Consider the following 12,471-nt stretch of genomic DNA (forward strand, 5'->3'; position numbering starts at 1 on the left):
TGGATATTCTAATGATGCAGACTTAACAATGATGATTTGTACATACGTTGCTGTAATTACATATGGTGTTGAGTTCAGTCGTGGCCACATCATTATGTGAGCAAAGTGATTTGTGTGTGAACATATTTTTAAATTCCATAACTCTAATTTCATTTAAATGATCACATACTCGATCTTCTCAGTACGGCAGGGGCTTTTTAGTCCATTGTACATCTTGCCTCACACGTAGGATCTAAATGCACCCAGGAAAGCATTATGTGCAGTCGAAAAGACTATTTGGTCACAAAGTGAGAAAGACAGGAAAACAACCATTGCCTTTACCCGTTCACCACAACATATTATTTCCCTCCCGTCACTGAGACTGCTTTGCATGTTGGGTTATTTAATATTGAAATAGTTTTCATTTTGCTGTTATGATCAACTGTTTACACCCCCCCCCCTCCCAGCCTATCTGTCTTGTCCTCACTGAAAACAAGTAGATACAGTCAAGCATTGTGTTTGTTATTTATTGATTTCTAGGTATTGGGGGTAAATTGATATTTCTCAAAGGTTGTGAAATAGATGGTGAAATGTACACTTTCATTGTTTCTGTCGTTGTTTGTGTTTTTGGTTGGCGGGGTGGTTAGGGTAGAATATTTATAAGAGTCTCATTATCTGAATGTAAAGTAGGTTATTTCAACACGGTTGTTGTTTTTTTTAACTTTTAAATAATTTTTTTTAAATATATATATATAAGAAGAAGAGTGTGATGCGCGTGCCCGCGTGCAAAGTGTGCAGCTGCAGTATTGGCGCTAATCTGGAGGCGCGTGCACCACAACGCCGTCAACTGCCGCCGTGTCCGGTCACGTCAGGTCAGGGTCCCTTATTCTCCCTTTGTTTGTTTGTTTGTTTGTTTGTTTACTACACGTTAGCTTTCACTTCTCCTCACGAGAAGACATGTTCACTTTACGTTTTCGCGTTTCTGTCTCCGTGTGTCCCGAGACGTCACTTAAAATGACGTGTTAGTTGTTTTTGTTGTTGTTGTTGTTGTTGTTTTCTCGCTAGCTGCCAGCTAACAGGTAAAACGGGTTTGGGATGTTTTGTGGATATTAGTAGACATACTATACAGGAGACCACTGCATTATATATATATATGAGTTTATTTATTTCTCCAGGGACGTTCACGAAGCAGCATTAGTTTATTTATCAATCTAAATGAACTGTTAATAATGTTGATTAATTGGTGATGTCATTGTGTGCTTTGGTTGTCAATGCTTGTGAACTCAAACATTTTAAATGTTCATGTGACTGGTGTGTTTTTTGTTTTTTTTTACCCAATTTTTTTTTTTTGATGCAAAAATAAATAAATAAATGGATTAATAGAACTTTGCCTGATGTTTTCTGTATTTTAATTACAGGAAGACGCAGAATAACATTTTAATCAAACAAACTTAAAAGCAAATGTGCTCAAAATAAGTTAAAAAAAAAAAAAACCACATTTTGACAGCAGGTCCTTCTGCAAGATGGAGGAGCTGTCAAAACTGTCTGTGAAGCAAATTTCTGACTCGTTTGTGATCCACTAAATTTGTGTAAATCCAAAGGATATGGAGTAAACAAAACAAACAAACACCAATGCTGTCACCTTGCTTCCATTTCCAGTGCAGGACACCGGAGAGGGCCTCTTAACCACACGGCCGTCCAAACTGAAGCATGATGAAGACTCCTCCCGCCCTGTCGCTCCGGGTCAAACGCAAACATGTTCGCCAAATCAGAAGGCGTCTCTGCCTAAACAAAGACAACGGTCAAGACGCCCAGAGTCCGCTGTGGAAGATCCACAGCGATGCGTATTATGCCAAGACGACCATGTGTCCCATTTTTGTTATCCAGCGGCAGGAAATGGCGACGTACTTCAGACTTTTTGGTGAGTGGTGTCGCATTTTACGAGTGATTTAACGTGTACGTTTTGAAATGAAGTTAAAAGGCAGTTGTGTTCGGTTACAGATGACGACCTGATTCATGACTTTCTGAGGATGGACCGTTGTTATAAAATGACAGACAAGGTATAAAGCCGTTACTGCAGTGAAAATGACAAACCTCCAGCTTCGTGATGCTGACACTGAGCGGTCTCCGTCTTTTCCTTCTGTTTCATCAGTACCTTCTAGCCATGACCTTTGTGTACTTCAAAAGGGCCCACTTCGCTATCGCCGAGTACACCAGAAAGAATTTTTTCATTGCGCTGTAAGTCCAGAGAAAAGATTTAATATTCTGCCTATTTATATATAATACACACACACACACACACACAGTGCGTCCGGAAAGTATTCACAGCGCTTCACTTTTTCCACATTTTGTTATGTTACAGCCTTATTCCAAAATGGATTAAATTCATTCACACAATATCCCATAATGACAAATTGAAAAAAAGTTTGTTTAAAATTTTTGCAAATCTATTAAAAATAAAGAATGAAAATATAACATAAGTATTCACAGCCTTTGCTCAATACTTTGTTGAAGGTGTGTGTAGAATTTTGAGGGGAAAAAAAAAAAAGAATTTAATCCATTTTGGAAAAAGGCCGTAACATAACAAAATGTGGAAAAAGTGAAGCGCTGTGAATACTTTCCGGATGCAAAATATTAAAAAAAAATATCCCGTCATGAACTTTTTTTTGTGTCGCTTCTTTTCCACCTCTTCAAATGTTCTTGTTGCGCTCGGCTCTTCTCCTCCATCTGCAGGTATCTTGCCAACGCCATGGAGGAGGACGAGGAGGAGAGCAAGTACGAAATCTTTCCGTGGGCTCTGGGCAAGAATTGGAGGAAGCAGTTTCCTCGCTTCCTCAAGCAGCGAGACAAGCTGTGGGCGCGCATGGAGTACAGAGCTGCTGTCAGCAGGCGCTGCTGTGAAGAGGTACAACACAAGCGGGGGCTGCCTGAGGAGGTTGATAAATGGTGTTCCTCTCTGACTTTACTCCTGCTGAACGGTGCAATTTGTATTGCTTTGATTTAATGCCATACATTCCATCCCTGTTGTGTGCGCATGTTATTTTTTTGTTTTTGTTTTTGGTTTCATGTCGGAGCTGTGTTTACTTATTTATTGGACCTCTGTCCTCCAGGTGATGGCCATTGTGTCCTCTCACTTGGTGTGGCAGCGGCAGCGGCCCGATCACCACAGCGGTGCCCAGCGGCACTACCGAGCGCAGGACCAAATCCATTTACCCCGCGGGCCCTCGGCCTCCCCGGTCTCCTGTGCCCTCTGTAACCGTGGCAACGCGTTTCATTGTGACCCGGTCTCCTCTTCAGATAACACCTATTCAGACCCTTTTGCCTCTGCGCCGAGTTTGGAGATCATCCCACCCAGGGCTGCGGCGGAGAATAAAAGCACGGCGCGCCATTCCTGCCGCTCCCGTCCTCAGGAGGTCCCAAGTAGGTGTCAGTAGTACTGGTGTTAGTCTGTACAGTACAGTACAGTAGTGTATTTGTCCCCTGTTATCTAAACCATTTCTGTCAGACAGACTTATTTATGTGTGTTTACTTACTCTCACCATAGAACTGGGCAGACATTGTAAAAAAGCCTCGTAAGAGTCATGGCGGGAGACTTTTTTTCTGGACTCTTTTTATGTTACTTCTCACTAACGTTTGTATTCCCTCTGGTCTCTTATGACCAGTTGGTTTGCTGCTTCCTGTCCAGTTTAGGGATGTCACGATACCGTTCATGTTTTCTGTTGTCACCAATACCGCTGTACGAGCGTAGAGTCACCTTTGTGAGCATCGTGTGGAGAATATGTCTGGAACGGGTGCAGCTTTCACCATTCACAAACAATTATGGTCATTATGTTGGGATCTGAACATTGTGAATCAATGTTAAAACGAAGCCTAAACCGCTGAAACTCTCACCTGGAATTCGGTTGACAGACTGTCTCGCTTTGAGCTGCTTAAATCATGCCTATGTCCATTACGGAAAACATCCACGGCACCTTCAGTGTCATAGAAAAACAAGCATCATCAAATTTTCAGAATTTTTGGCATCGACTTTGTACCAAAGTATTGATTCTGGTGACATCCCAACCTATGATGTGGACAAAATCAAATGTCACAATATTTTTGACCAAATATTGCAACGACATTGTAGGGGTGACTCGTGTTGCTTTCACTAAATATTTACACGATTACATTTTTAGTGAATAATTATTCGTGACGTGAATATGACCGTGAACCACGGAACAGCGAGAACACGTCTGGTTACGCAGAAAATGACTTCGCTTTCTTGTAATGCAGCCTTAAAGACCAGGAAAAGACAATACTAGGGTCATATTGCAATAATGTGATGTCAAAAATGTCAGACAATATGGTGAAATATCCATATATCCTGCAGCCCCAACCCTTTACCACATACAGGAGAGATTTTGTGACACTTTTCATGATGCATTTGTCGCTCACGACTTGATCCCTGACAGCATATGGCCACTGGCTGCAGGCACAGCTGCTGCTGCTGCTCTGGATATTGCTCAGACTCCAGCTGTATCTGTGATTGAATCTATGGTGTTACGAGTGTGACCGTCTGGGGGATTTTAAACCTGCAGTGCTTCTATGACACAACGTTTCAACGATATGTCACAAGGGTTGAGGAGTACAGTAGCTTCCAGTGCAACGCTCAGCCAGCTCAGCCGAGGGCGGCCTCGCTCCTGCTGTCGTCACGACCAGTTTTCATAACGCATAAGACCGTCTTCATAATTTCAGCGCTGCCTTCCTCTGTTATTTGGAGATAAAACAAATGAAATCCAGAAAAAGTTACCAATGTGACCACTAGGGGGTGCTGTAGTATTGACTCCGCTGGCCTTAATTCGTTTTTTTAATTTTTATTTTTTTTTAATTTTACTTAATGTATACTTAGTAAACAGGTCAGAGTCTTACCATGAAGCATTATTACTGACATTTGTGTTATTTTTTTAAATTTAATTTCTCGTACTGGTTTAAAAGTATTGAGCGCTTCAGTGCCTTTAACTGTTGGATGAAGGATTATGGACACTGTTGAATGCATTCCCATTTGTTTGTTTTTTAATATTTGTTTGCTTCCTTTCACTTTGCACATCAACAGTGTGTGTAATTTGCCCGGCGGCGGTAAAATATGAAATACATCGCCTCAAACGTCCTCTATAAAAAATTTAAAAAAAGCCGACGTTCAGTAGCTCTTTAACGGGGTGTTCTTGAACCGGCTCTCGAGCGCTGCCTCAGAAAGATGATCTAAAAAGATAAAACAACGTGACACGGAGAGTCTCTCAAAGTAAAACTCGCTGAACTGCCAGGATCAATACGAAGAAAAGGGCCCTCGACAAGAAGGAGTGGCTCATCTGTGGCTCAGGTCTCGGGGAGATCGAGTGGTTTAGCCGGCAGAGATTTCACCGAGTTGGATGGTAAAGACGGTCTTATCTTGTGATTCTGACTGATATCGGACGAAAAGAGATTGAACATTAGGTTCAGGGATGGGAATGTTTCCGGCATGCTGATGAATCCTAACAATACATTTTCACGCAGTATTGATTTTCAAAGAATTGATAGGATTGGGCCGCCTCACTAAACTCCCATTTTTCTATCTCTCCTCTTTTTTTATTAGGGGATGCCTCTCCCTGCGAGTCCTCGTATGACACCCTCATGGACTGGATCAATGAGCTGTAGAGCGTCGCACCACTTTCCTCTTCATCGCAGCCGCCCAGTTCTGTGTATTCGGCCTCTTTTCAGGGCTTCGACAGCACTTTTACTTTTGAAGTAAAAGTCTGAATGGCCAGGTTGGATCCATCTCATCAACGCACTCGGAACCGGTCAAAGTATATTTTATGTAACCGTGACAACAATGAGCTAACGTCACTCAATACATACTCCTCTGATTGAAACATGCAAGACGACAGGCCGTAATGGTTTATTTAAGCTATAGAGTAGTTTATTTATTCATATTTATCTAATTTATTTGTTCTTGTGGGATTTTTTTGGACTCCCTCTTTTTCCTTAGATGTTAAAAGGATTTGAGTGGAGATGAGTTTGGATAGAGGCCCGTGCTGTCTGTTACCGGGGCTCCTCTGGGTGCGCTTTTACTTTTGTTGCCAATGTTCCTGTTTGATGATCCAATGCTGCCTCTCCAGTTTGAGGGAATACAAGCTTGAACATGAATTTGTCTCTTTAGTCAATTGACTTCTCTTTGGTTAATTAGCTTTGTTTTTCAGATGTATTGTTGTTTGCACACAGGTAAAGGATTTCTATATTCACATTACTGTGATCCATATTGACAGAACCAAAGTCTCTTCATCTACTGAGATCTTTATTGTCTGCAATATTTGACTCTATTATGGCTGGAATCCATCTGGTCCATCTGTGCTGCTGCTGATCGATTTTCAAAATAAAACACAGACTTGTGCAGTGGAGAGTTGAGAGTATTGCATCACTATACACCCCCCCCCATCCCCCCGCCCGCCTCCCCTCCGGTCTTTCCAGTATTAGAGATGCTTTCTGCTCCTGCTGTGTGAAACATAGATGGGAAGTAATTATGAATATGACTGTTTTTTTTCTAACAGTTAACATGCAGCCAACTGTATTAATTTTGTCTTTCGACAACAGCACAACAAAGTAGGAAATAAACACCATTAAAATAGACCGAAACTTTGAACTAACGTGGCCAATCGAGCCGTACGAGAAGCAACAAAAATCAGGCAGACCAAATGCTCCGGATGTTTAATGAAGACACCGCCTGGTGTTTGCAGACCCACATATTCGGGAATATTCGGGTCTGACCACATTCTGTAGGGAGTTATGGTCCTTGACATCAGCGTCACCGCGGTTAACCAGCGACGCAGGCTGCTGACTGGTCCCGCCCTTCACAGTGGCTTCGCAAACGTTAACGCGACGGGTTTCAAGTTTCCACGAGAATCACAGTGTGGAAAAACTGAAGCTGTGGTGGAGCCTGACTGATGAAGACGTGCGGAGGATGGAAAAAAAACAACAACAAAACCTGTTGCAGAGGTGACGTGTCAGTGGAATCCAGCTATTACATCATAGACTTTTCATTGAAATACACCAAAATGTATTTTGACATCAGTTATTTATTTCAAATTACTTCCAGTGTGATCATTTGGCTGAAATATAACAATAATTTCTGTCCGAGGGCTCCTCACAGGCGGAACAGCTACCGCACACACTTCCTCAGTTTCACCAGGAATGCTGAAAAAGAAAAAAAGACACAATGAACATTTACTTCCGTTATCACAGAGAAACTGACGGAGGGGTTTGAGGTGTGATAACATCTGACCTGTGTGACTCATTTGATCGCAATGAGGTCTGGCCATGTAAGGAATGCTCCCAAAGGCTGGGACGGGGACGGGGACTTCTTCCGTGGTCGTCTCCTCTGAAATGATAAGATTGAGACTTCTTTGTGACTCCTGAGAAAACGTCAGCGTCCATCGCGGCCTGCTGTGTTACTTTTAAATCACCTCTGCCGGTGTCGTCTGAAGTCTCATCTCCCCGCCTCAGGTCCGCATCCTGGATCGGAGCCATCCTGGTGCGGTACCGGCCGTCTTTCTGCAGGGCCGGGCCCACCGCCCAGACCCGGACCGGGACCTCTATGATGCGTTCGCACAGCAGAGGGAGCGCTGAACACCGGAGACCCTCCAGCAGGTCGATCACCTGTGTTATACTGTTACGGAGGGAGAGTCAGATCACACCCGTTCCTGCACACAAAAACCCACTTGGAAACCAAAGCTGTCAATATTCATATTAAACAGGAGGGCTCCGATGGCTCATGACAATCTCCATTTGACACGTATCAAATTCTGCAGACGAGATAAAACAAACTATTTTTTTTTTTTTACTGCAAACAGAACACTAATTATGACGCCTGACATTTCACTGTCATCGTGTCTTTAACGTACTATAGACGATCCAAATTTAGCATTTGTAGAGCTGTTTAATCAAAGACGCGTCCTGCTTAAAAGGAAACGCTGGACACTTCCAGAAAGGACAAAAGAGGATCAGCTCGTCTGGCTTTATCAGAACATTCAAACCACCGGCAGGTGAAGCAATAATTATAACACAACAGCCCGGCAATAAATCGTCCCTTCGTGAGGATTACAACGTTCTCATTGGGAGGCGTTGATTATTTTTGAATGGGCATTTCGATGACTGATTTGCGGTCCCGCTGAACTGTACTAAGAGGTGTTCCTCATGCTCTGTCAGTGCAAATCATTTCAATGGAGATGACAAAATATTCAGTGCCAAACTACTGCTCTTTTAAAGGAGCTGCGTTTAGTGTGAACGGTGTCGGTGAAAGCGCGGAGCTACACACTTGGCGAGGTAGACGGCGCACACAGCTCCGGGGTGCAGGTGTGGGATGACGTTGGGTAAAACCATCTGAGGGTTGATCATGTCCAGAGCGACCTGCAAGAGAAACGACCCGCGTCACGGAGGATGTTTTTGTGTTGAACGCCGAACACGTCCGTGTTCCCGTGTTCGCCCGGGACACTGACCGCGTGGAGCCCCCGCCCGGCGAGGAGCGGGGAGGCGGCGCCGAGGTCGGCGCGGTGAAACTGGACGTTGTCGGGCCACTCCTCGCCTCGCCGCAGTCGCCACGACGACCGCCAGCGCTGGTAGTTCAACGCGGCTCTCCTGTGGTGGTCCTCCCTGATCTCCACGCTCAGCACGCTGCCCTTAGAGCCAACTGGGAGACGCAGACACACGGTCAGTCACGGTTCATGGCTTTGTGACACATCTAGATCGCTTTTTATTTGAGAAAGTGTGACGTGTCACCTCTGCCGCTTTCCTTCACGAACAGAATATACGTTTTTTTTTTTAAATTTTTTTTTAAAGGTTTTTAATGAAGATCAGTGAAGACTGTCAGCGCTTATAGGACAACCATGAGTCATTGTCTGGGGGTTCACGTTGAAATTGAATGCTCACAGTTCACCTCTATCTTTGCTTCATTATTAGTTTAGTTCACATTAAACTGTGGAGTTGTTGCATCCTTTGTGTTGCATTTAACAAGAAAATCTATACGTTCTATTTATTGGAGTTGCCGTAAGTGTGAGTTCTTTACTCAGTAAATTATGCCAACTTTTTCAAATTCTTTGTAAAAGCTGCATCCAGCCTTATGATCTGACAGCTCCGCTCACATGTCACTCAGTCTTGCTGAAGGGGCGAGCCAATCAGTGGCCAGTGGGCGTGGCTAAATGCAATGACAAGTCAAACCCTTGTTTCGAAATATAGTTAACACAAATGTTCATGCCAGATGTTTCAACATTATGCTACTTAAGTCACGATACAATGTTATCGCAGTTTTAACATTTTGCAATATGCTGAATTATTGCAGTAACACGGTATATTTTTTTCAACTGCAAATTGTTCCTCCACAGAAACATGTTTGGTGTTAAATAAAATAGTTTCCAGTCCGTTCATCTCACTTCAGTCTTTTTTTTTTTAGTGCAGAACATTGAGACTGTCGAGCAGACTGGCCAACACCGTCAGGAAACCTGCCAAATGTATTTATTTACATAATAATGATAAAATACTGAAGCTTGTCTTTGGTATATTGATCCAATATTGCGCATACTATACTGTGTTGATTTTCCCCACCACTACTAAGATGTGTTTTATTTGAATTTGAGCAGAATTTTACAGTGCATAACGCTTCTTCTGCCTGCAATAAAGAATCATTTTTGGGGAAAATATTTAGATTTATTATTAGCCAGTTAATTGAGTCTGTTTTTGTGGCAAACAATTACAATAATTGCAATTATAATTGTAACTAAAACAATTTGGGGAAAATTATGCAGACTGCTGATTTCTTAAAAATAAGAACTCTTTGTATTTGATTAAACAACATTGAGGTATCAGTCAGACTACGATCTGCACTTGTGACATTTTCTTATTGCTCACTCTTGTGTCTGTGTTACTAAAGCTGAAATTAAAATCAATAGACATATTGTCAATATTCATCTATCAAGATATGGAAAATGTGTGAAAAAGTGCATGTAAATGATCAAAGCGATGTTCAAAACAAACGTCTAAATACTGATTCGTTGCTCAGCTCTGTGTTACGGTTTTGAATACATACATTATGTTACAAAACACATGACTGACAAAACGGTGTGTATCTGAACTCTGAAACTGAGTATCTGAACTCTGAAACTGTGTATCTGAACTCTGAGTATCTGAACTCTGAAACTGAGTACCTGAACTCTGAAACTGTGTATCTGAACTCTGAGTATCTGAACTCTGAGTATCTGAACTCTGAAACTGAGTATCTGAACTCTGAAACTGAGTATCTGAACTCTGAAACTGAGTATCTGAACTCTGAGTATCTGAACTCTGAGTATCTGAACTCTGAGTATCTGAACTCTGAAACTGTGTATCTGAATTCTGAAACTGTGTATCTGAACTCTGAGTATCTGAACTCTGAGTATCTGAACTCTGAGTATCTGAACTCTGAAACTGAGTATCTGAACTCTGAAACTGTGTATCTGAACTCTGAGTATCTGAACTCTGAGTATCTGAACTCTGAAACTGAGTATCTGAACTCTGAGTATCTGAACTCTGAAACTGTGTATCTGAACTCTGAAACTGTGTATCTGAACTCTGAGTATCTGAACTCTGAAACTGAGTATCTGAACTCTGAAACTGTGTATCTGAACTCTGAAACTGTGTATCTGAACTCTGAGTATCTGAACTCTGAAACTGAGTATCTGAACTCTGAAACTGTGTATCTGAACTCTGAGTATCTGAACTCTGAAACTGTGTATCTGAACTCTGAAACTGTGTATCTGAACTCTGAGTATCTGAACTCTGAAACTGTGTATCTGAACTCTGAAACTGAGTATCTGAACTCTGAAACTGAGTATCTGAACTCTGAGTATCTGAACTCTGAAACTGAGTATCTAAACGCTTCCATTTGGGTTCTAGTGGGACGCCGTATGATGTGTACCAACCTGCTCTGGACAGGAACAGGGACATGGCCCCCGACCCGGAGCCCGACTCCAACACGCTGTCTCCTTCCGTGACATCCATCATCATGAGCATCGTAGCTGCGTCCTGAGAGAACAGAAACACAACAGCATCTGTCAGAAGCTCCCGACGCTTTAACAGGAACGAATACTGTCCCCTACCTCGTCCCCTACCTTCGGGTAAGCGATCGCAGGTCCCCTCTTCATGTACAGCACATAATCCTCCAGACTGGGCCGACGGATGAAGATGGAAACACCCATGCTGGTCTTCAGGAACCGACCCGCGTGCTGCCCGACCATGTCCTCGTGCAGGACGATGCCCCAGCTGCTCTGCAGACGGCCCCCTGCCTGCAGCTGAAACATCTTCCTGAACTCCACCCGCCTCCTGCGACACTCGGCGACGAGCAGCTCTCCGAAGGTCAGCAGGCTCTCCCCGGGGAGGGTGGAGAGCGGCGGCCTCTCCCGGGGGAGGGTGGAGAGCGGCGGCCTCTCCCGGGGGAGGGTGGAGAGCGGCGGCCTCTCCTCCTGATGGCACGCTGAAGTGTTCGGCTCCTCCGCCCGGGTGTTCGCGTCCTCGCCGGGTTCCGTCTGGTCCTGCTCCCTCAGCTGCGTCACCTCGGCGCTCAGGGCGTCCCGGGGCAGCAGGCCGCTGATCCTCTCCAGAGGGGACAGGGGTCGCCTCCTCTTGGACAGCAGCGCTTGCCTGAATGTCAACTCGGTGCTCGGGGGTGAAGAGTCGGACGTGTCCCCCTCGTTGTCGTTGCGTTTCACAGCAGCAGTTGAAAACGTTCTCGTCTGCCTCCTACTTGTGGAGAGTTTTACGAGTCCATCCTCTGGTCCGCTGTGTCTTTGACTGGATGTGCAAATTGACACCAGTCTGCGCACGAGCAGCAGTCTGAAGGGCGCGTGCACTGCCATAACTTCGGGTTATAACATTATATAGCAACCACAACATGAATATTATAACATCATATAGGATGAGCACGTCCTGAGATCACATCGAGGGAATTATAGAACCAGATAAATGACCGCGGCAGTTTTACACACACACACACACACACACACACACACACACACACACACACACACACAACGTGTGTCCCTGCGAAATAATAACTAACCGGAGTAAATATAACAATAAATCAATTTAACTCCGTTTAACTCACAGGTCGTTTACCCGGCTGTTTACAGCGGCAGGGAGGTCACCATGCTGGAGAGGGGAAACCTATCCACGGAGAAACACGTGTGAACAAACGTCATAACTTAGCGACCAGTGCAGTAATTTAAGTCTGCCAGCAGAGGGCAACATCACAGCTGATGTGCGTCATTCAAAACTGTACGCATTTTATATTCAGTCGTACCATATATATATTTATATATATAAATCCTCACCGTTTAGGATTTAACACATTAACAGTACCAAAATCCATTATATGTTCCAGGAATTCATGGCCTGCTGATTGTAAGCAGCAAACCAACAAAGTTGGGAGATAAAATTTATGCACTGAACGCAAAGACC

At 43.8% G+C, this 12,471-nt stretch overlaps 2 protein-coding genes across 3 annotated transcripts; one reads left to right on the forward strand and one right to left on the reverse strand.

Annotated features, from left to right (window-relative positions):
- The first annotated feature begins 1,689 nt into the window (after positions 1-1,689).
- On the forward strand, positions 1,690-6,106 carry spdya (speedy/RINGO cell cycle regulator family member A). The gene is made up of 6 exons (XM_069160462.1): positions 1,690-1,900; positions 1,981-2,039; positions 2,132-2,217; positions 2,713-2,884; positions 3,090-3,399; positions 5,588-6,106. The coding sequence occupies exons 1-6, from the start codon at positions 1,690-1,692 to the stop codon at positions 5,647-5,649; spliced, it is 900 nt and encodes a 299-aa protein (XP_069016563.1). The 3' UTR covers positions 5,650-6,106.
- Positions 6,107-7,028: 922 nt separating this feature from the next.
- On the reverse strand, positions 7,029-12,228 carry trmt61b (tRNA methyltransferase 61B). Of its 2 annotated transcripts, XM_069160953.1 has the most exons (8): positions 11,470-12,228; positions 11,127-11,409; positions 10,938-11,040; positions 8,484-8,674; positions 8,303-8,394; positions 7,452-7,654; positions 7,271-7,366; positions 7,029-7,182 (listed from the first exon to the last, which is right to left on the reverse strand). In XM_069160953.1, exons 1-8 carry the CDS (start codon positions 11,868-11,870, stop codon positions 7,148-7,150), a joined length of 1,404 nt encoding a protein of 467 aa, XP_069017054.1. In that variant the 5' UTR covers positions 11,871-12,228; the 3' UTR covers positions 7,029-7,147. The 2 variants fall into 2 exon arrangements, with proteins under 2 accessions (XP_069017054.1, XP_069017053.1); XM_069160952.1 differs by having other exon boundaries at positions 11,127-12,228.
- Positions 12,229-12,471: the final 243 nt, after the last annotated feature.

This window comes from Embiotoca jacksoni, unplaced genomic scaffold (genome assembly GCF_022577435.1).
Source record: "Embiotoca jacksoni isolate LCO1_2020_lvr unplaced genomic scaffold, fEmbJac1.0.p SCAF_27, whole genome shotgun sequence".
NCBI lineage: Eukaryota > Metazoa > Chordata > Actinopteri > Embiotocidae > Embiotoca > Embiotoca jacksoni.

Bases quoted from the DNA above. Each gene is read 5' to 3' on its own strand.
- spdya (XM_069160462.1), top strand. From the start codon at position 1,690: ATGATGAAGACTCCTCCCGCCCTGTCGCTCCGGGTCAAACGCAAACAT. The intron at 1,901-1,980 runs GTGAGTGGTGTC...GTTCGGTTACAG, and splicing joins GACGTACTTCAGACTTTTTG to ATGACGACCTGATTCATGAC. The intron at 2,218-2,712 runs GTAAGTCCAGAG...CTCCATCTGCAG, and splicing joins AAGAATTTTTTCATTGCGCT to GTATCTTGCCAACGCCATGG.
- trmt61b (XM_069160952.1), bottom strand. From the start codon at position 11,870: ATGGCAGTGCACGCGCCCTTCAGACTGCTGCTCGTGCGCAGACTGGTG. The intron at 8,395-8,483 runs GTCAGTGTCCCG...TTTCTCTTGCAG, and splicing joins CCGGGCGGGGGCTCCACGCG to GTCGCTCTGGACATGATCAA. The intron at 7,655-8,302 runs GTGTGTAGCTCC...CCTCCGTAACAG, and splicing joins TGCGCCGTCTACCTCGCCAA to TATAACACAGGTGATCGACC.